At 37.5% G+C, this 24632-nt stretch overlaps 1 protein-coding gene across 6 annotated transcripts; it reads right to left on the bottom strand.

Moving 5' to 3' along the window:
• Window positions 1–772: 772 nt before the first annotated feature.
• LOC124056004 (immunoglobulin-like and fibronectin type III domain-containing protein 1) lies at window positions 773–24632 on the bottom strand. Of its 6 annotated transcripts, XM_046383040.1 has the most exons (26): window positions 24472–24629; window positions 20205–20289; window positions 15419–15538; window positions 14747–14889; window positions 14273–14372; window positions 14085–14129; window positions 13083–13116; window positions 12762–12945; window positions 12561–12674; window positions 12310–12478; window positions 11835–12107; window positions 10877–11671; window positions 10313–10417; window positions 8603–8773; window positions 7210–7334; window positions 6934–7075; window positions 6448–6741; window positions 6000–6296; window positions 5647–5826; window positions 5397–5525; window positions 4996–5304; window positions 4393–4478; window positions 3609–3801; window positions 3222–3518; window positions 1967–2293; window positions 773–1850 (listed from the first exon to the last, which is right to left on the bottom strand). In XM_046383040.1, exons 2-26 carry the CDS (start codon window positions 20251–20253, stop codon window positions 1846–1848), a joined length of 4686 nt encoding a protein of 1561 aa, XP_046238996.1. In that variant the 5' UTR covers window positions 20254–20289; window positions 24472–24629; the 3' UTR covers window positions 773–1845. The 6 variants fall into 6 exon arrangements, with proteins under 6 accessions (XP_046238996.1, XP_046238998.1, XP_046238997.1 ...); XM_046383042.1 differs by lacking the exon at window positions 8603–8773; XM_046383041.1 differs by lacking the exons at window positions 20205–20289; window positions 24472–24629 and adding an exon at window positions 17049–18006.

Here is a 24632-nt window from a genome sequence, read left to right as displayed (position 1 = left end):
ATGTCCAAACCTATGAGGAATTTTTCAAGCAAATATCAATGTACTTACTATTTTTTTTTTTCCCAAGTAAACTGCTTTTCTCTGTTTTGTGTTGCCTGCCAGGGTCCAGCTGATTCTTGAGTGTGGGCTTGTCGTTTTGAGAGGCAATAAAGTCTTTCAGAGACACTCTGGGCAACCTAACCCACTGCTTTTTCACTGTGCCTCTTGGGGATAGGTTTACAGACATGCCCTTTGGCCCTAAAATGCTATAGGTTCTTAAAAATGGGTCACCAGACGAAATGCAGAAGTGAGGCTTACTAATCCCTCCCTCAAACCCAGAATTTCTGCTTCAGCACTGCAGCAGGGTGCTTATGGCTGCTCTTATTAAAAAGTCTCACGAGAAGTGACATAGATGTGCCATGAGTTGAGCTGCCAATCCATTAGCTTAATTGAACATAGGCTGGCTGTTCCTCATCCCAGCACTTAACAAGAGGTAAGTGTCAATTAAATTCAGGTTTTTCAGGCTTATTGTGTTAGTTGTACTAGTTTGTTTGACAGATGTTTATGAAAGATGTTTAAAATGTCAGAATTAATGACCTACAATTTTATGCTAAAAGCCTATCCCAAAAATGAGACAATTTGCATGAATGTTATTTACTCTGAGACTGCTCTGTCCATATCACAAAAAAAGCTAACAATCTCAACCTTATTCTAATACTAATGAGGGTGATTTTTTTTTTTTTTTAACTCTCTCATCAAACTGACACATAAGAAAAATAAGTTACACAGTAGCTTTTACATTAGCATTGTAATAGGCACTTTGAAATTGAGAGGTGTCACCTGGCACTGGTCATGTTTTAGCCCTGGGTGTAACTGTCTCCCCTGTCTTCTTCTGTGACTCTAAACTTGGACAAACATCTGACCCCACAAAAATGCTCAAAGAGGTAATACAAGAAGACTAGATGGAACTTGTTCACATAAACCTTCATGGAGGTGAACAAGTGGTATTAATTTTTATACTTCCTTACTATATCAAGTTTGACCCCCATAATCTATGTCCATGTCTATTAGCATATATGTATAAACTTTTTTTTTTTTATGAATCTTTATACACATACATTTATTTTCTGTTAAGACTTTACTGTCCTTTAAAGTCAACATGCAGATCAGGAAAATTTCACATAAGATTTCATCACAATAGCAGTACGAAATATTTATTTACACCAAGCACACATGTATTTTCATATGTAGAATAGACTGTGAAAGTTGGTATCATATAAATTTTTAATGCTAGTATTTTATCTCATCAGTTTCAATTTAGGGGAAGATTTAAAATGCACAATTATGGAAAAACACCAAACTATACCATACCATATCAAACAATTTGAATATACTTGAATGGAAACCTGTATCTAAAAATTAATTAATACGTCCATACCCATTAGACAAACATCTCACAATAGCACTTTTAAAATCACAGTTACACACCATCTTTTTTTCTGTTTAATGTGCATGTTATTACAGTCAAAATATGCAATATTACACATTTGTATTGCAAGCTTTCACTTTATTGAAATTGTCCACTTAAAATCAAAACAAACAGAACATGTTGTGACATGTTGTGACTTTTATTTTAGCAATATTTTGTATGCCTGTAACATTTTGTATACCTCACTGTGAGTTTCACCAAATAGTACTAGTATACTAGTAGTATAAACAGGAAAGTACCACAGGCAGTATCAAATAAGATCACATTCTACATTTGGTATGGTTTGCTTAACTTAAAAGATGCATTACGTGAATTGCCAACAATACTTAATTTCTGTTAGGGTTTTACAGCAGTTCTACCATCTTCAGTGCATTCATTTATTCTGTAAAAGAAAAGACAAAGACAGCTTTTAGTTTCACAGATGATTAACGCATAACATCAATGCAGAACACAGTGACAGTTCCTCTAAAAAACAATAACACTCCAGTAAAGATTTACCTCTGACTGACAGTTTAGTGGCACACTCAGCCCTTCCCATAGCGTTTTCTGCAACAACCTTGTACTCCCCAGTGTCTTTGGGTCCAACCCTCAATATGAGCATAGAACAGACTCCACAGGTGTTTGTGATGTGGTAGTTAGTGTTGGTATTCAGACTGATATTGTTGCGGAGCCATGTCACATGAGGTGTTGGGTCCCCTTTTATGGCACAGCTCATGTAGCACTCATACCCTTGAGGGGCAGTGTGCAATTTCAGTGGGACAATGAACTTGGGAGGACACTGAAGATTACAGACCTTTGTTTCTGGCATGTTTATAGTGAACTTTTCTGGAAGGAAGCAGATATGCATTGCATTAGAATTGTAATTATTTAACAAAAGAATGGGTTTTGAGGTACAGGTACAGTACAGTTGGAAATATTTACGGGCGCACTGTATTATGTCCCTACTTATGGTAGAGTTTTTCATGCTGATACAGCAAAGCAACATAGACGTAATGTTAACTTTTTGTTTCTGTGTCTCTGCTTATAGAAAATGTGAGGGCCAAATGGATGTGATGCTCAGATAAAATCAAACACAACATACTGGCCACAGTTAGTTGGCTGAGGAAAAAAAAAAAACAGATACTGACCCATGCGGTTTGTGGACATCCATGTAAAATAAAGTAACAAAACAAAAACAAAACCAATATGGAACATGATTCCAGTGTCATCGCTCTTTTCAAATTACATATCGTCGCTGTCCGACGAAAAAAACCTATCTCCACTTTTTACGTTTTTCACATTTTACATTGTATGGCTTGTCCGCATTCCTCCCTAGCAACTGATGTCTTGGGTATTTATACGACCATCAGTCAAACTGATGTGTGCACGTCAATATCAGATTACTATTTGCCCATGGTTTATCTTGATTTCAATATAAACTGTGAACCAAAAGCTTTTGTTAGCGCAATGTGTTAAGTGAAGCTGTAGAACAGCCTGCAATCAAGTTTGATGGGACATAATGCTCCTGGAAAAAATGAATTTTGGATATATGTTTTTTTTCGACGATATGGTAAATTGTCTGATCTGTGATCTTTGAACATTATTATAAAAAGGAAATAAAGTAGACAAACAATTCAGCTTTGCTTGTAGCATAAATTCTCTAGAGGAAATATGTAGTTAAATATGTAAGTACTGTACTGTACTGTATCTGCTTAAGCCTGTCTCTCGGCAAAAAATACAGATACTGATCAGCTTTAAACAAAGATTTGCATACCTTTTTTGCTAGAGATCAGCCATTTTGGTGATTCGGAGGGTTTGGAGGAGCCCATGTCATTCTTTGCATAGACTCTGAACTGGTACTCTCGCCCTGGCATTATGTTGCAGGCTGTGAATCTGTTGTTGAAGATACGATCTGCAATGGTGTGCCATTGTCTTTTACTTGAATCACGTTTAGTCACCATGTAGTGCAGCCTGTCATCACGTTTCTCGTCTGGAGATGGGGTCCATGAAATGGTCACTGTGCCAGGCACGTTTTCATCGATTTCAACAGGACCTGGTGGCTTAGGCTCATCTGTTCAAATATGAAAGTTGTTTAAACAATATATAAAATACGAGAAAATTAATGGTACAAAAAAGAGATACAGTATTTGACCAAACTCACCTGTGACTCTAATTTCAATGCTAAATGTTTCTTGGCCAACAATGTTCTTGATAATGATAGTGTAGATTCCAGTATCTGAGCGCTCAGCAGAAGGAATCAGAATCTGGGATGTGCCCTCTGTGTTACTGATGGTCACCTTTTTAGACACTGGCCCTCCGTCTTTCTGCCAGATGATATCAGGCCAAGGGGAGGCCTACAAGTAGTATGAAAATATAATACTGTCACACTTGTCAGGAGAAAAAAGCATTATGCATTGTCTTTAGGGTTAGGGGATTGGGTGATTTATTGTTTTGTTTTGCTTTGGATGTTTGTCTTTTTTTTTTGGGTGGTGGTGATGGGGTGGGGAGGGGGTTGCTGGTATTGAATATTTGCTCATTCCATGAACTAAGAATTGCTGCTCAGTAAACCATCAAAAGACTAGCCAAGATGGTTTCGATGAGATTTATTGTGCTTCTGTTTAGTTTGAATGTTTTATAAATGTTTAACAGGGCAAGTCTCAGTTCTGAGAGGAAGAAACTTGAATTTATTGAATTTACCGTTAGATTTTTCTGTTAGATAAGTAAGATAAATAAGGATCAACAACCAAAAGAGTCATTTTGAGTTGGTTCATTAGTAGCAGGTAAGCAAAGTGAACAAGGTTACTAAAAGAAGTAAAAAATGGTCTTTTTATCTGTTGTGGGGGCTCCCCTGCACACACACCATATCAGGAATTGAAGGCTGTTGGAAAGACATATCAACCAGCTCTTTCATGGATGTAAGTCATCTTAATTAATTTCTAAATTACCTCAAAGTTAATGTTGAAGCGTGCAGAATTGCCTGCTCTCACCACCATGAAACTCTTGATTTTTGCATCCGTGAATCGTGGTCTCACTAGGTGGAAATCAGAGTTGGTTAGTAATTAATTTACTACCATTAATTGCCATTAACTGCCAACTGCCATTAATTTTGATGTTGATGGTGAGGTAAACCAGAAAAATGACAAGATTCCATTGCAAAACTGCAAAAAATATGACCTGTTATGTCATAAAGCAATATAAAGTGTTTTTGTAATCATTTGTGTCATGCATTTGACCTGAAGTAGGATTCACAACCAAACCAAAGTTTTAATGTGTGCTTGTGGCTCTTATTTTTTTTTTTCTGGATTAAATGGAAAAACATGCTAACTTTTAAAAGTACATATACCTCATAAACCATGTTTGCAGTTGCACTGTCAACTTGTGTCACAGTTTAAAAATTCCTATTCATTATCTGTAAGTTAAAGTAATTGATTATTCAACAGTAATTTTTTAGGCTCAAAAATAAATATAGGTACTAATAAAGAAGATTTCCTGTAATCAAATTATTATATATAACTGACATTAAGTATGTTTGAAGTGAATTTTCTTACCAGGAGGAGGCATGGCAAGGATATAATTATCCAGTTCCTGTGTCTCTCCATCTCCTCCATCATTAGTAGCAAAGACTCTCACCCAGTACATGGCCATTGACTTCAAACCTTTCACTGTGTAGGAAGTCATGGTTATTGCATTTGAATTGCAGCGATCCCATTCAGTATTTTCTGCAGGCCTGATCTCCACAAAATATCCTTTGGCTTCATCCTCAACCCCCTCAATGTCCTTGGGTTTGGTCCAAGACAGAGACAGAGTTGTGTAGGTGGAATCTGTCACTTTTAAGTCTAGGACTTTACCAGGAGGCTCTGTAACACATGATTCACATTTAGTGCTGCAGTTTGTAGGCTGTATGAAGAACTGATGCAATAGTGAGTGATATTTCTAAATGTCCACCTACTTTTAGGGTCTCTGGCAAACACGAACTCAGATGGGGTACTGAATTCACCTGCTCCAGAGTTATTGATTGCTGACACACGGAATTCGTACTCCATGCCCTCAACCACATCTTTAACTGCGAATCCCTTTGCTGTATAGAAAAGGTACATATGCAGTATGGATATTATTGCATTTATTCGCCCTTCACCATTGAGTTGAAACAGGCTTTCATAACATGATGACACGTAACTGATGTGTGAATGATAGATAACCTTTGATCATCTCGTTTGGTGGGTTGACTGGACCCCACAGGTTGCTGCCCTTCTTGCGTTTCTCAAGGTTGTATCCCAGAATATTAGTTCCCCCAGTGTTGGCTGGAGGAGACCATGAGAGGGTGATGCAGTCCTTGAAGGCACTGACAACCTTTGGTGCTGATGGAGGTCCAGGGTATGCTGCCAGACAAAAAGAATAGGGATCTGTTAAGCATTTCTTAGTCTAAAACGTAGAATTTTTTTTTTTGTGTACTGTGAGAAAATGGATCATGATGTTGGAACTTGTTCCTGTCCTTTACTAGAAAGTGGTATTGCTCAGAGAAAACAGTTTCATAATATTGGCTCAAGTTTACCTTTTGTACCAGCTTGGATGTCCTCTGTTTCCATCATCTCACTGGTGCCCATTTCAGTCTCCACTCTGATGCGATAGCAGTACCTCCTGCCGTGGTCTACATCAGTGTCCCTGTATTTAGTCTCTGTGCCGATTGGCCCCACCTTCTTCCAGGTGTTGCGACCAACTTGTTGTCTTTCAAGGATATAATTAGCTATCTTGCAGCCACCACTGTCCTTTGGGGGCCTCCATTTGAATTCAATAACAGAGGAGGACGCTTCAACGATCTCTAGAGGTCCCATTGGAGGAGTGGGTTTGTCTGTTATAAAGAAAGTAATGTGCCAAATATTAATCTGTGCTGAACACAACATCTATAGCATAACAAAATAATAAGTTGGACACAATTTGGAAGTTACTTACTATACAAGTAGATTAAAAAATTACTGTATAAAAAATGTTTGTATCCATACCCAATATAACAAGCTGGCTGAAGGCCTCAACAGTGCCAAACTCATTTTTGAGTTTCATCTTCACTTCACCGCTGTCCTTACGCTGCAACTTAGTTAGAAGCAGACGGCTGTAACCTTCTGAGTGCTCTATCTTGATATTTGCTTCATCTGACAGCTCTTCACCATCGAGGTACCACTGAACTTTTATAGGATCCCGTCCAATATAAGGTAATTTGAAGGAAGCTTTTTGTCCTTTTTTCACAGTTACAGGGGTTTTAAAGACCTCCAGCTCCTCGGCATCAAATCTGGGTGGATCTACAATGATAATACAAAATAATGCAGACAGATATGTTAAGCAGACAGATGCTCTAGTATTCAGACAAACATTCAAGTACAATGTGTCCACACACATATATATGTATATACATATATATATATATATAAATAAATAGAAATTTCTGTCAGGAAAATGTTTTGTTTCATCAAAAATATTTTGATGTTTTTTACCTTCAACAACAATCAAGGCCTCTGTCTTCCTTCCATCTGCTTCAAATTTGTATTTTCCAGCATATTCCTCTGTGACTTTGTGAATTTTCAGCTTGTGGAAACTTCCCTCTTTTGAAATGGTTATACCCTCAGATGACTTAATCTGGAAAAATAAACAAATTATTGTAACAGAGCATATATTGTCTCATCTGAAGCTCTAATGATAATCACCTTATCCTAACTGGTTATATTGCAATACTTCAGTAACACCAAAGCCTATTCAGACCATTGGCTTACCTCATCTCCATCTTTGTACCAGATTCCCTGACACTCTTCACTGCTCAGTTTACACTCCAGCTCTGCTGGTTCTCCAATAATGACTTTGCAGTCAGAAAGTCCAGCATGAAAGTGAACTCCTGGGTCTGAGGATTTATCAACCAGCAAGTTAATGAATGCATGCAACCAACCAGGTGACCAGGTGTTACAGGCTTTTGTGATCAATCTGTACAACTACAGTGAGTTCACCATCTATCTATGTATGTGTACACACTTACCTCAAATATTAAACATCACATTTTGTATACATTTCTATTAACATGTATTTTATAATGACATGTAGTTATAAAATGCATGTCGAAATGCAGATGTAAAGTCAGAAAATATCACATTAGAAAGAGTTTACAGGGATGTAAGAGGAGTGTATTCTGCAAATGAAACTTGATGAAGATGTCTTCTTGGTTAACATGTAGCTTGATTGTCTTGTTTGGGAGTGGCCCTTCAGCTTGAAAGTTTGCAGAGTTGCATTGGCATAGCTCATAAAAATGCCATCATTGAAGATTTCATTTGCCTCTGTTCACTTAATCAATATTGAAAGAAATGCATGCTCTTAAAATATAAAAGTCAAATGTGACAGTTCCTTGGTCAGTGGAAGAAAGTTGTCTGTTTGATCTGAAGTCAGTCTTCTGTGTGTGCAGAAATGGTTTTAGAGCATGGTCATCCTCCAAGGTCAGCTTGAGTTGTCTTCTGTCTTCAAATTATGGAGGAATGTGTCTATGCATAAGTATTTCAACTCAAAAACATGATCAGTTCTGCTGTTGCTCATTTCAATAATTAACCTCAAAGCACTGACTCATCCTGTATTAACATTTAAAAAGGCAAGCGTGATTGTTAACATAGAGCACAGTTGCATTTCAACATTACACGCACACACACGCACTCACTCACTCACAGGCAGTCTGCAAACATAAGACATGAGAGACGGAGGTGGACACATAAACACTAAACAATAAATTGCCTGCTGATCTCTAACCTGAAGGAACTAAAATTATATAACCATTGCTGTTAAGTATTGCTTAATTTCACTGTCATGGCAGCTGAAGAAATTATTATATTGTATGCAAGAGACAACAAAAGATTAGTGCATCAAATTTGATTAGCATTTTTTATCAAATTTGATTAGCATTGGCTTTTTTTTTTTAAAGGTACTCTCAAGGGTAAATCCACTCTTGTTGACTCTGATCATTCTAAAAGGCCATTTAACCAATTAGTGATCAATTGAAGCATTGTGCTCAGTGGTCACACACTTCTGTGTTAACCATCAAATCACTGGAAAAGTCATCTGCTTATCAAATGACTTTGTTCAGTGATATTGCTTCTCATGCAGCAATTAATGCAGCTCCAGTAATCTTACCACTAACTGTTTCCACGATCAATGGGCCTTGCCGTGCACGGCCAGAACGCTTGCCAGCTGCTGCCGGCTCACCACCGTCTGCACCCTCACCGTTTTCAGCAGATTCATCACTGCCTGCTGTTGGCCCGGTGCCGTTATCACCACTGGCACCACTCGCTTCTGTGTTTTTTGCTTTTCAGTTTAGGGGATATCATCGTAATTACCATCAATCCAATGTTTCTCATTTGCTGTTGGATATGCCTTACAAATAACATTAATGAAAACAGTGACAATAACAATTAAAATGTCAACATGGAGCATGAAAACAAGATCAGCAGCAACAACAAGAAAAACAAACATTAATTTAAGCGAAGAAGACGAGGATGGTGGAAAAGATGATCCAACTCGCTATTCAAGATGGATTTCATGATGGTGCCATTGTGAAGTGACTTAAGACTATGTTGCTAGTATCACTTGATACAGGTCATCGTAGTATTTTGCCACAGGCAGTAAAACCAGTTGAGCTTTATTTTAAATGTACTGTATTTCCTGTTATCCAAAAATATCAAAATTAAAAACCGTATTAAACAGACACCTTAGATGTTCTTGAAAACCTGTTGGTAATTCAACTTTTCCCTTTTTTAACCCTCTAATACAACAAACATGTACAAGTATGAAGCAGTACTTAGAATAACAGAAAAACAAACATGTCTACAAACACATTGTATGTGAAAGCACACATATTACATACAAAACACAAACATAAATTTAGGTGAAAGATTAGACAGAAGAAAATGCAGAATTTAGCATAGCATGTATGTTTGTTTCTGCTTCTTAGACAAAACAAACATTCAGACATTTTTAGTTAATATGTAAATAATAAGTTAATATGTAAAGCCCATGGTTTTCAATGGTTTTAGACTAAAAACCATGTGAAGAATTAAATTTCCCAGACAGGAAATTTCCCTGGGAACTAAGAGCCATTGGAGGAACTATTCAACCCATGGAGCAGGGTCTCAGCCAAGGTCCAAGGACATTATTTTACCCCCAAAATGTCTCTCGGTGAGGGTAGTACATTCCAAATGTACAGGAACTTTGGGGTGGCGTTTACAGCATCGAACATTTCTGATTGGTCGAATAATCACAAAAGTTGTATTCCATTGTGCTTAGATGCATCAGGATGGAGTTACAGAAGAAAGCAGACAACAGATGGGCTGCTGATTTTTGACCAAAGTCATGTGTAAATCGACGTGTTAAAATGGGCTTTGCTTTTTCATACATAAGTGGATTTGCCTAATTGCAGTTCTTTACTACCACTCTAATACTGTTTGTGGAAACACAGACAATATCAGAGCTGAAGGAACTCTTCGCTTTCTTGAACAGTTATTCCTGGGACAAAAGTTCTGGTTACTCTTGGTGTAAACTATACTGTGCTTTTTAAAGCAAATTCTGTTGCTGATTCTTCTCAGGATCTTCCTGGAATGCTATAGGTTTTTGAAATTCACCTGGGCCACATGCAGCTTTTAGTTAATTGCATGGCCGGCAAAGCGGAGTGATGTAAAGCTTTTTGAAGTGTCAGTGGTTTAATTTGGGTCAGTGTGAAATACGTTTATTGCTCAAGTTAGGAGGTGTTTCCTACGTGTTTAGGAAATATCAAAGCCATTTTTTATTTCCAAATGACTTTAAGAGTCAGTAAAATGTCTACAGCATGCAACCTTTGACATCTCTTACCAACAACAGCTTCTTCAACCTCCACATTTTTCTTTCTGGGACGTTTTCCTTTTTTCCCAGATTTTTCACCTTGTTGATTTATGGTTTCCTCATCATTATTATCTCCTATTAGTGATAATAAATAGTAGCTTTATACACAATGCCATTCTCTAAATGTAATAATGAGCCTGAATAACATAAATGTGATAGTTACTGGCATACAAAAACAAAAACAAGAACATAAACATTTAAAAACATAAAAATTAGAAAGTGAACAAATTATCATCAGTTCCCTATTTGAAAAATTTCATTAAAAAAGTCTAGTGAAGTTATTGTTAATCTGTGATTAAAAATATTATTAAAGCTAAATAGACTTGAAAATAACAGACAAAAGAAATGAAGAGGAGACTAATATCAAAACACAAAGACCTTACTACCGCTGTAATATGTATTGTACAATATTTCTAAAGTTAGACAAATTTCTTGTAAAATATTATTTTGTATTTCATCTTGATAAGCTTTTAGGAGAAAACAGCCAAATATTAAGTTTCTCAACATCCATTACAGCATGAATTAATTTCTTACCTATCACTGTATCTGGCACAAGTGGACCTTCTCTCACACGTTTCTTGCGTTTCCTTCCTTCTCCACCTCCTTCTCCTCCTTCTCCTCCCTCTCCTCCTTCTCCCTCTTCCTCAGTTTCATCATCAAAATCTTCAAATGAATCGTAATCCTCTTCTCCCTCAAAATCTTCTCCGAAACCTTCACCTCCAGCTCCTCCAGCTCCTCCAGCTCCTCCAACACCTCCAGCTCCTCCGGCTCCTCCAGCTCCACCTTTAGCTACAGGTCCACTTCCATCTTCTCCTCCACCCACAACACCTGCAACACCACCAGCACCAACTCCAATGCCTTTGCCAGCACCTTTACCACCTTCTGTTCCATCACCCCCGGCACCACCAGCACTGCCACCACCACTAGCATCACCAGTAACTCCAGGAACACCAGGGCCTCCAGCACCATCTGCAGTGGAGTCTGCACCACCAGCTGCATCACCTTGTTTTTTCTTAGTTTTCCTTGCAGCTCCTTCCTTGCCAGCTGCTGCCCTTTTTGACTTTGCAGCAGCCTTAGCTGCAGCCTTAGCAGCAGCTTTGGCTTCAGCCGCTGCCTTTTTGGCTGCTTCAGCCTCTGCTTGGGTAACTGCGTCTGCAGCTTCCTTCTCTGCTTGAGCCTTCTTTGCCATTTCCAATTTTTTTTCCAGTTCTTTCTGGTATATTTCCTGCTGTTCCTTAGCTATTCTTATCAGATCTTCATCGTTACTGCTGCCAGCCACAGTAGTTTTTCGAGCTGCCTTCTTGCCCTTGTTGGCAGGATCTTTGTCAGCTATGAAAGATGTAGATGTATTTAGATGTATTTATAATTTTTAGCTGAATGTTGTATTCAGAACTTAACAATTTTTTATTGTCAGGAAATCAAGCTAACTGAAAGATATTTATGCATATAACTAGAGTTCATTCTGCTTCAGAAAAGTAAATAATATTCTTACCTTCAACTACAAGCCAAGCATTGCAGGATTTGATTCCCGCCACAGCAGCATAGATACCAGCATCCAAAGGCAAACAGTCCCGCACAATCAACTTGTGGATAAGCTTATCTTCAGATACAATGATTTCATGTTTTTCACTATTTGACAATGGAGCACTTTTGCCAAACCATTTAATCTCACTCATAGGTGCAGTCAGAACACACTGAAAGAGGGCATCCTCTCGTTCTTCTGCCTTAACCTCTTGTATTTTGACAGCAAAGTCAACTTCGGGCACTGCAGGGTTAAAAATAGACAAAATGAAAAAGGAAGAAGTGAAAGACTATTTAATAAATTTCTGTATTATATCTTTGTTAAAACTAAATCAGATTTCAAAATATAAAAAAGACAGTCTTTGTGTTGAGCAAAAATATATCAATTATTGTGGAAAAGTAAGTGAATTTAGAACCTAATGTTAATCACTTGATTGAGGATATACCTTTGAAATCTGTGGAGAAAACATTGACGCCCTCAACATCCACTGAGTAGAGTCCAGCATCCTCTGAACCCAGTTTTTTAATTGTGAAGACATATTTCTTGCCAACTTGTTTCAAGTTATGCTTCATTGTATCACTTTCTTCTTTGCTGAATGGAACCATGACACCATCCTGTAGGATGTAGGGAAACATTTTGAAAACTGAAACAAATGCAGCCAAATAGATAGTAGTTACATACTAGTTTAAGCCTCACCTTGTATAGGTAAATTTTGCTGGTTGGGTCCTTGAGGTCCATGTCCAATTCAATAGTTGCATAGTCGTTGTCACTGACCTCAATATGTTTGAGTGTGCTGATTTGTGTGACAAACTACAGTAGAAAAAAAAATTAGTGCTGTTGAGCAGCATGTTGGAGCTGCCTGTGACATAATTAAAAAAGAATCGATAGGCCACATACCTCTGCAATCTCCTCCTCCCTCTCTTTCTTCATTTCATTGAGTTTTTTCAGCATGCCGCGGAAGTCTGTGATGCCGTACTCAGCACAGATGCGCTCATAGTCTTTCTTATCTGCACTAAGAAGAATTTCCCAGACCTTCTCCTCTGGCTCCATTGTCTTTTCCTCTCGTGTTCCATCTGGATTACTGCGGAGTGAGATATTTTATTATGCATCACACATCAACACATACATCCACTCTCATGTTGTCACAGAAAACTCACAGTACAACTCATTGCTACAAAAAAGATACCATAACACACCAAACAGCAGTATTTCACTCACCGTTTTTTAAGTTTTTTCCTGAAGTCTGTTACATCTGGGGAACCAAAAACAAAAAGAAAAGAGAAAAAGTCCAATCACTGAATATTTAATGATTTGTCTTTTACAGTAGTATTCACAAAGAGCAGATTCTATTTAACTTTATAAACAGTATACATATAATACTGTGTTTAAGGCTCCTTAGGAATTGTTGAAAGTAATTGTAATAGAAAAAAACACAAGAACAGTAACAAATAAAACACTTCAATTTGATGGCTGTCAGAGAAGTGTCCAGTCGTAACTAACTGGCATCCCTGTGTGCCCAAAGAAAATTCAGCCCCTCACATCCATTACCTGAATGATCAAGTATCAAATTAAGCATTGTCTTTCCCAGGACAGAGAAATCTGGAATAACTGGCTTGATCTTTCTATTCTCTGTTCATATGTCTTTTGGTTATTCTTGGGTTTACACAACCTAACATGATTCTGTTTGCTGATGTTCCCATTTTTCAGTCAGTTTCTAAGAGCGCCATCAATGTGTCAATTATCAGTACAAAGTGCCACTGTGCTGATGAGACAGATGTATCACGACAGGCAGATTTTTCCCAGTAATTTCAATTAATGACTAAAATGTCATGTTGTTATGAAAATATATGGGCAAGGCTGTAGCACAGATACATTTAGCTGCTGTATCATTCCAAGTATTGATAGCTTAGATGAAAGCCATCAAATCCTGTTCATCTCTGTACACAGCTGGCTGCCCTGGTGTTTTTGTGTGTGTGTGTGTGTGTGTGTGTGCTAAATGTGTTCTTAATTGAAGTGCTAGTTTTTCTGCTGTTGTTTTCAGTTTGTGTCAGACGAAAGGAAGAACTCCATATACCAGCTTTCTTTGTGTGACAACTTTGGCATTTAGCCAATGAAAGTGAATGCCAATAAATACAAACTTAACTACTTTGCTTAAAAAAGAAACTATGTGCACACTTTTCAGTTAGAACTTAGAGTCCCTAAATGTATTTGAAACCTCACCTTCTCCTTGTGCCTTCTGAAGTTCTTTGGTCTTAGAGAATCCAACTGCCAACAAATAATCACATTAATATTCATTACCTGTTTGTTACAATTCAAAACAAATATACCAACTTAACAAAGGGATATATGAAGCATCTAATATCTAACAAACTTGAGAGACACAGTGAGTGAAAGAATTAGGTTCCTACCCGCAATGACATTCAGGACAACAGTGCAAACAGCTCTTCCATATTCATTTGTTGCAAAACACTTGTAGGTGTCAGCATCCTCTGGGGCGACTTTAGGAAACTAATGAAATGCAAATACACAGTTAATGGCATTTCTGTTATCACTGAAAGAAGTTTAAGTCTTAAGGCATGGTGTATTTTCTCTGTATACCATTCACATCTATTAAAGCCGCAGTGATGGACAAATTCAAGCATGTGTTTCCTGGGAGAAAGTGGATAAATGTTTTCCTGAAGTCACAGGACATCTGATTTCCCCCAGGGATCAATATAGTATTCAGATTCTGGTTCTGATTCAGCTGAGATACCCAAATTACCATCATCTTTTTTTCGGGGTAGTGTACAGATACATTTTGTTGAAGGGAATCCTGATGTTACCATGCCTCGGGATTTATTGCGGATTTTTTTTATATCTCAACTGCTACATGCTAAGCTTACCTCAATTGTATGTTCCTGAGATGCCTCATCATACTTTTGCAGGCACAAGTCAGGGTGAAAATGTATTTCTCCGTTTGCTCTACTCCATGTTACAGTAGGTGTTGGGGTACCCACCACTTTGGCCTTAAAGACTGCATATTTACCTGGAATGGAATAGAGATCTCATTATGAGTGACAGCTAAAAAAAATAAACAAAAAGATACATGGCACGTTTTCAAACTTTACCCTCGTCATTTGATTTTGATTGCTTAAAAAATGTCAGTTAAAAAAAAAAAAAATTGAATAGATAACATGGGTGGTCACTTCACTTGTAAATATTTTAAGTATGTTAATGTTTGTACCAAAACAGTCCTGACATATGGAAACGTACTGTGCTTTTCACCTTGATTGATTGGGCACTGGGAGTTATTTTTTCGAATTGTTATGTTTATTCTTAATATAGGAATTATCTTATTACCTATGTGCTAAATTGCACAAATTTCTAGAACGGAAGTGTAAACATAACCAGGTTCAAAATTTTTGTTTCATTCTGTTGCCAAATTAGAGTCAAAGCTCTTGCTGTTCTACTGAGAAAGCATCTTCATATTGACATAAGTACACACACACACACACACACACACACACATATATATATATATATATATATATACAAATTCTATCATGAAGACTTACCCTCTTGAATAGTCAAAGCGATGGGTTTGCGGGTGAAATCTGGAGTTGACATTCCCTCTGGAAGTTCCTCCATAAATTGTGTTATCATGACACCAGGCACTTTCGACTTCTTCCTGATGCCTTATCAAATAAACAAAAATATTATCAATTACACAAGCTTTGCATATAGAGGGAACAAGTTAAACGTTGAGTATATACAATACATTTATCAGCATATGAGAATGTTAAAGATGCTGTAGGCAATTCTGGAGAAAAATGACAGAATCACCTATTGTACCTTTAATTATGTATTTTTTTGAAGAAAACTCAATCTGTAAACTGATTAAGTTCAATATTTTTAAGAAAAAAAAACATTGGAGAAAAGTTTAGTGAGGCTGTGTTCAGATTTAGCTCAAAAGTGGACAATAAATTAAAATCCAAAAACCTAGACAAATGACCTAATAAACAATTGTCAATGTAAAAACTTGTGGATTGTACATCTGTAACGTGACATGTTTTGTGCAAAATGCCACAATGATGGATCAACATTCTGACAACTTCATTTGCTAAGACAAGGCTAAATAACTACAACTGTTACATAAACTTAATCCTCTTTATTTTTGTTTTTTCAGAACTATCTAACATTTTCTGTACAGCGTGAGTGTAAATGGAAATAAAATGAGCAAATTCAAAAGTTCTGTACCACATTAGCACGACTGACCCTGCCAGAAATTTGTTACACAACCCTCATATTTTGCAAAAACTCTGTTGATCTTTTCGCAAGAGCAGAATGCAATTAAGTAAATTTACATCCCCATCTACTCTACAACTCCTGTGTGTTAGCTCTGCTCTGACACTGAAGCCTTAACACAAAGCACACCAACAATAGACTCAAAAATCAGACACCTTGGAGGAATGTGTCTTTCTATTTTCAGTGTGTAAAACCCCTAAAAAACAGCTTTGTAAAAGAAGACATAGCCAAGTTTTCTGTAATAATGTACTATGGACTCTCACATCATGTCAGTAATAGTCATTGTTCAACCTTGATATAAACATGCATCCCCAAGTAACTTTATTTATGTAAGTAGCAGGCTTCATAAGATAAGAGTAGGTGAATTCAGTATTCTTGCCATAAACATTAATGTTTATGTCACATTGAAAATGTGAGTGGTTAATATTAATTAGAATATGTGACAATGAACTTAAAGTTCATTGTGGTTTACTTGAAGATAAACAGTCAGAGAGATACTTATGCTAGTCATGGTTGTTTCAGATAAAGTATTAAATGAATTTGCAGAAAATTTATCGTTGTTTCTGAAAAACAGTATTAGAAGACTGCATGTAACTAAGTCTCAAAGTTGTCATTTCTAGCTTGCTAATATTATTATGCAGGAAAGATAAAAGATTTGACTTAACCTACTAGTTCTTGTATCAATCAGATGATTGGTTCATTTTGTATGTCCACAAAAATATATTCAAAACAGAAAAGATTTTTCTGTGTGGGGAGGTACAAAAACAAAACAAAAAGCCCTCTGCAGCTTCTTGTGCTCCACAGGGTTAAAATGATATGAGTTCATCTTCTCACTTTCTGAGATTTTTAAAACTTAATGCAGAAGTCCCAGGGACCCTGATAGTACCAATAAGGACTAACCCACAGCAATCTTGAAGGGGGCATCACTGAATGCTGATCACAGGGGTTCAGCTGGTCCAGGGTTCTCTGGTCTTTAATTATTTTCTCTTGGCATGAAAGACCTGTAATAGGCAGAGTATAAGCTATAGAATATATAGTTTAAAGAGAAATCAGCAGGGTGCCCCATCCTTTTGCAGGCTGAAGCGTAGTGAAGGTAAATTGCTTGTGGCAGGTGTTACACATCAGTATGTACTGTGTGTGTGCGGCAGAGGGCTGATAATGTTACATAAGTTTTGCTGCTGTTAACGAGCAGAATGTTCACAGAATGTGGACTTGTGAGGGTGATGTAGATGTTATTAAAAGCAATATATTTGCATATAAATATTGATTAGCCTATTAATGTAGAACAGCAATTAAAGATGCATGTTTAAGCCAGGCATTGATTTCATGGGTCAGTCGGCAAAAAGTATTTAATTGACTAAAATTGGCATAAATCTGAAAAGAAAGACTCAGAGGGATCTTGTGGTTCCTGAGCATTTTTAACATGACTTATGTGCTTTACATAAGAGTAACATTAGATCTGCCTTTGCAAACATCACCAGACTCTGGATATCTTATTTTTAAGCATGTACAGTACATGGGCTGAATTCACTGAAAAGCTTAAGGGTTTTCATTTAGACCTTATCTGAAATGCCTGTGAGTGTAAATTTGTGGGTTTTTTTGTTTTTTTTCTATTTTGATGTCTTTTATGGCTTGCAAAGCACTTGGAAAGGTACACCTGGCTTGCCTTGTCAAATAAATGTGACCAAATGGATGACTGAATGATAAAGAGTGCATTCAGAAAGCTTTTCTGAACCAACTGAGTCACCAACATGTTCCCACATTGTTGTCATGTTTAGTCTCATCAGTGCAGCTTTAGCCAGTTGCCATTGTTGGCTGTTAGGATTTTGAAATGTCTTTGGTGTTTTCAGTCAAATTTGTAGCTGCAAAATACACATATAATGCTGAATTTCTTTCACTTGTTTATGTCCCAAAGCAATTACATTCTGTCACTGGTCTAGTTTGTCATAGACTACATTAATCACAGTTTATTACTCTCTTTTTTTATGAACTAATAATATTGCATTTATAATTTCATTATTTTCCTTCATGGTTCGGTTAACAGAGAAAGACAACAGCCATCTGTGATCGGACCCCTCAGAGCATTGTGTAGTTGTGATGTCCCATATACCTCAGGGTGATTGTCACTGAAATACAAGAAATGAAAAGATATCAAGAATTGGGTGAGGCTTAAGAGCTTCCAGAGGTCATGGGTGTCATTGTAGCTGATCACCCCGGGACTGCAATGTTCTGTGTTAACTTGACAGCACATGGTTCTATTAGATCTGCTTTGAACTCCAAGGATCATAGAAAATGCAATTTCATAACTGTGACAGTCCTGGTCGTCACACTGAGGCCAAGGGTAACATGTTGGTCAGAAGTGAAAAGGCTGAAAATCTCAGTGGAATACAGAAAGGGTAACTTAAAGGGTGACTTGGGTTGTGTCACCCTCATTTAAAACAAAAAAACAAACACAAAAAAAAACATTCTTAATTATGATGTGAATATGATACCATATTCATGCTGTTTGCAGTTCAGTAATAACCCAAATTTACAAATCAGTTATATTGAAAACTGAAGTTTTGTGGCATGGTAGTAAGCATGTCCCTACAGAGCAAGCTCACTTATTCAGACTGAACCATGCCAGCATATTGTACAGGACTAACCAGCATGAAAGTCAACCGCATGGCCCTGTAGCAACAGCATCATGTCACAATGTCACAATGTCACAATGTCACAATGAAATGCATCTGTTGTGACACTGAAAGTTGAACCATCCATTTTGGATGACATCTTTCAAGGAGTGATGAAGACTACATCATACATGCAACTCACCCAACGTGAAGTCATGCACTTAGCAGAAGGTGAATTGTTTGTGTGATTTGATTTCTTTTTTGCTCGCATACCTTTGTCGTCTGGGTGAACTCCCTCAGAACCGTCGACTTAACACGCAACGTGACAGCAGGAGAGGGAACAGGACAGGTAAATATTAATCCTGACAAAAGCACCATGGCAGGTTGGAACTTCGACAGGATTATGGGCACAGTAAACATAAAACACCACAATATACAATATCACCCAGAAATGGGTAGCACAAACACAAACACTACTTGGGCAGAACAGAATATTCACACACACCAGCAACAAAAAAGGTTAGTCAGACAAAATATCATACAGTATGTTAGCAATATATTGTTACCAGCAGCATGTGAATAGTTGTGCTGTGCAACTGCTGATTAGACTTAACTTCAAGCTCAGGATGATTCCTGCGCAGTGCTTGAGAGAAATTGCGGGCAAATACTTTGTTGGAAATCAATTTAACGTGAGGCTTCATTTTGTCTTCTATCAAACAAGGATACCATTTCATTTTTATTTTTTTTTTCTTCAGTTGTGGCAGCAGCCAGGGATTGTTGCATTGATCCTCCGTGACGATTTTGTTGCTCATCCATGAAGCCAGAAATTGTGTGTTCTGTGTTTTTCTTCAGATTTACTATGAGCTTTTTTTTCACCGCATGCCTTCATGTAGTATTAACAGCTGACTTGATTCTGTAATGCCTGTGATCATGTAGATGAGCGGGATCTTCATAATCATGTCTGCTTGTTGTTTCAGATGACAAAAAATGTCCATTGAAAAGTGACATCTGTTGTCTTGTCTTTACTGAGTTCTCTTGACATCAAAGGGTGATATACCATACAAATCAGGTATCTGAAAATCCATGAATATTGTTTGGGTTGCTTCCACTTCTCAAAAGAAAAATCTGTGGTTCTTCTCTTCATTTTCTCTTGGCAGAAATGGTCAGCCCTTAGTATCATACAGCATTATTCAGACATCTTGGGTATTCCACTTCTTCAAAAAAGATGCATTTTGTAGACTCTTGTCTTCTTGTTTTGCAGATTTCTCTTTTCTTGAATTTTATGCCATGTTAATCCTTATTTTGTATAAAGATTGGTTGTGTAAGTCACATAGACAGAGTTAATCATCATTCCTCAGACAAGAGGAAATCCAGGTGGAGACAGCTGTAAAACCAACCCCTTGACTGATATAACTAGAGAGGGGGTCCATCAGCCTGCACTTACCCGCCTGCCCACTGGCAGTTTGATCGGTCACCTTTGACCTCTTCCACATCTTGGCTTCCTCTCGAACTCTGATGATTCAGAGGCTCTGCAGCAGAAAAACAAAACAAAACAAAAAAACAAATGGAAATACAAGAGGAAATATTTAGCACCGTGTACATGCTTGGCTTAGAAGCAAATCAGTGATGTTGACTGACAGACTCCAAAGAGTTTGAGGTGTTTTTTTAACTTTGAAATTGTAGTTGCTCATTCTCTTTGGAAAACTGAAGCGGATGCCACTAAAAGGTTGTCAGCCACCTATTTATAACTTTTGTAGCAAAATCACTTGCTCTAAACTGTTCAGACGGTATTTTATAAAGCCCACTGCAGTTACTCTAACCAGTCAGTAAGAGGCAGCAACCAATGTCACTGACTAACTTCTGTCCTTAACATGATATGAATTGCTATCTCTGGAATCCTTCACTGGCATGTGTTAATTAAGCAAGGAACTTGTTGAAGCCTTAAATAAACCAGGTGAAGAGTTAGGCTTAATTTTTAAAGGCTGTCCACACAACCACTCCTACAGCCTCACAGCCCTGATTGACCTTATTAGATTAATGTTACAATTTGAAAAAGATCAATGCAACTTATACATATATATGTATGTATATTTTTTATAGCAGAAACAAAATGTTCATCATCATTATTTGGTCAGATTTTTCATCGAAGATCCCAATATTTTTAATAAACACATGAAGTGTAATGTGGCACTAACAAGGATCACCACTGACTCATATGACTCTTTTTTAACTGTTGCATGAGTCATATCTCCTCTATGTTATGAAAGGTCACATGCATCATTTTATGCCATTGCTATTTTTTGTTCTTGTAAAATTTGATGTAATGACTCAGGTTAAGAGGTCTTAACCTTGTCATTGGACAGGGATTTAAAGTAGGTGTGGTTATGTACGAGCAATTAATATTATTGTCATTCTAAGTTTGCAGCTGAACGTACAGTTTGAGAAAATGTTCTTGACATGAAGAGGTGAGTCCTGAATTCTGCCTTTAGTGCTCAGCATGAATAACATTGCTTTTGTGTTTACTTGGATGACATGATCTGCTGTAAAATATCTGTGATTAGCATTTTGTTCAGAACTATAGATATTTGCTACATTAATAATGCATTTAGCAATGCTGCCATCGCTATAAAAACTTTAATAATGCAAAAATAATCAAAACGCTTGCTATTGTGTATCGCTCAATTGGCTTGAAAAAGTTCTACTGATAGCATGATTCCTCAAATCCATCTACTGAAATAGCTACGTACATTGTACTATGCTGCCCGGTTTGCTAAAGTTGTTTTTTCTTCCAGTAGCACATGGACTCAAGCTCCTCTAAATCTTTTAAGCCCGTAAAACCCCTAAAAACAAAATTTCTATTTCTCCTAACATAAACATTTAACATGAAATGAAGCAATTATTTATTAAAAGAAAAACTCAGTTTGCTAGTTTGGGATCGTTTAAGTCCCAGTTGCTCATACAATGATTCCCATTCACAGGAGCTACTCGGGCAGCCACCGAAATAGACTGTACCCCAGTTCACCACATAAAATACAGTTTGTCGTGTTATGTTTGACTCTTCAAAGTTAGCGAAAACATTCACACGTGACTGCATCTCATTTTCAAAAGAAGGTGTTGACACAGGATACTTGTAGGGAAATGATATTTACAGGAAGTGTACAACATGATTTTCACTACACCCTTATCTTGACCAAAAGAAATCACGAGGAAGAAAAAGTAAAGCTATCAGTCAGATTTATCTTTAGTTTATTTATTGTGCATTTTGTCTCATTTTATCTATGTTACATGTTATAGTTAGTTCCATTATATTGTGGCATCCCTTCCTGCTTTTTCCTTTGTGAATTAAAAATAAATAAATAGTTAAGGAAATTGTTTTATTCTTTGATGTTGGTTTGCTGAAAAAACATTTTTGACAACTGATGCGTTTGGGTTCATGACAGCTCTGACTACATAAACACTGAAAGTCATGCATTTGAGATTTTCCAAAGTAAAAGTACCACAGTTGTTTCCGAAACCTGAGGTACTGTGGAAACATTGCTCCATAATTTCTGACAATGTTACACGGTGTACCCCCACCACCACACCCCACCTCCATTTTGTTGTTGTTGAAATGTGGACTTTTGGCTTGCACCACAATTTTACTAAATACCTAATTTTAAATGTTTCACCTCAAATTTTCTGTATTTAGTGTGTCATAACGCCCCAGTGAAAATAAAGCCCGCTGTCTTGGAAAGTAAGTATTTTATTTTTAGTTGTACACATGCTCCAGCACATGTTCAGAAAGGTTCTTGGCTCTTGCTGGACCATGAAAATGAGCTACACAACGCATATGGTAAAAGCAAAACACCCTGCAACAGGATACGTCTTGGCAGAAGTCCCTTTGCATTAAAGGAAATCCACTCCTCCTCCCTCCCATTAAATGGTTTTGCCATTTTAGCTCATCACATTTATAGTCTAGGGTTTGGCTGAGGCTTCCATCAGATTTAATGAATTCTGACTTGTGGTGTAGCAGACACTGTAAACAACATATCAATAGATCCTGAACATCTTTCCTAGTCACAGTTCCTGAGATTTTAAAGATTGTTGCTGCAGGCTGCTTTACAGTAAATGCATGTCTCACTTAAAAAAGATAAGAGCCGTGCTGTACATCAAAATTACATATAACTAGTGGGCAGGCTGGCAGTGTCGCCAAGCTTAAAAGTAGTGGGATATCTGAAATGTTGAACCACTGTAGCTGAAAAACAATATATCCAACTTTTTACTCTTAGTCAACCCTCAGAGTGTTTACTTACCATCCCATAATTTTCTTTTTAAATTTCATCAGTGATTTTGGATGCGATTCCCTTGCCATCCATGCATGGTCAAAGCCTGTGATGTCTGCTTCTAATTTCATTTTTGTATGTGTATAACACCACATCTCCCTTGACCTTACTTAAAGTTGACCTCTTCTCAGCTCAACAACATGAAATGCAGCCTTCAGAAGACGCCAGCAGAGGTATTTGAGATAGATAGATAGATACATATATACTTTATTGATCCCGAGGGAAAAATGGAGTTTGTTTAAAAAAAAAAAAAAGACAGATGCTGCACAGCAGAAAAACAAACTATGTCTAACCTGTCAGTAGTACGTGACATATCTGAGTGATTTTCAGCCACCAACAGCAGATGACTGCACCACTGACCACATACTCTTGAAATGCCATCTGGTAGCTTCTCAAATGTCCCCCACTGTGTTTCTCCACACGTCACTGACTGCAACTGAGCGTACAAGACAGAGAGTGGCTTCAGATGTGTATCTCACACAGAACGGGCTTGATGACAAGGCATCTTGGTGTCAAATGAGCACTAATGGCGCTATTCCTTCAAGCCCACATCTCAGGGGATTTGCTCATTTGTTCATTCAGCTGCCAGCTTGATGTATATATGTTCAAATCATGTCAGGGCCTATAGCATGTTATGTGCGGCAGTATGTTAGATCAGCCTGTGTTTATCCTCCTTCACTTTTTAGTCTTTTAAGATGATGATGTCCTTTCAAATCTATGAAGCGTAACTGCATTGAAGATTTTTACAGTAACACAGTTTGAGGCACAAGTGCAGAAAGAGTGGCTACAGAGTGAACGATATCAACCACAGGCCTGTGCATTTCTTTGTTGTAAAAAGAAATCCTATTTTCTGCCAAAATACAACCCACGCCGTTCATGCAGCTGAGACTACATATCGATTTAATACCTCCATCTAAAGTTAGTCATCACTCAACAACCTCACAGCTCTGACCTCAATGCTGTGATCCTACTTCCCAGATTTAAAACTGTGAAATTCAAACTGAGAAGCCTGCATGCCTTACTAAAGTGATTTCATGCACCAACATCAAATTTGCGTGTCCTCTATGTAACTAAGTACTGTCTAATGTTTAATGTGTATTCATATGGTTACATACTCTGTAATTTGAGCAACTGAAATTAGATAGCACATCAAATGTTATTTACTGTGAGTCACTTTATTGCTCTTCAAGCGCAGAAAGCTCAGCTCTTTGTAAAGGAAAACGGAAGCATGTCTTCATTACAGACGTGCATGTACAGTTTAGCTTTTTTACTGCACCTACTTGTGCACCTGCTCACGAAATGCTGACTTTAAATAGGCTGACCATAATCCATTTCTTCTCTCTGCTCTCAACATTTTCCCATCCAGCCATTGTTTTGAGGCCCACCTACCTGCTCACAGTCCTCAGCCCTCTTAGCTCTGTTCCCTTTCAGGCAGCAGTCTGGTCACGCTGTGCTCTCTCCTAATTTTTTCAGTGTAATAGATCCCTCCAGCAGTGTGTTCGTCTGCTCTTGATGCTCCTCTACTGACTAGACCCAGAGACTGCCAAAAC

This window comes from Scatophagus argus, chromosome 3 (genome assembly GCF_020382885.2).
Source record: "Scatophagus argus isolate fScaArg1 chromosome 3, fScaArg1.pri, whole genome shotgun sequence".
Lineage (NCBI taxonomy): Eukaryota > Metazoa > Chordata > Actinopteri > Scatophagidae > Scatophagus > Scatophagus argus.
The sequence above is the reverse complement of the archived record's forward strand: the minus strand, read 5'-3'. Positions and strand labels throughout refer to the sequence as shown.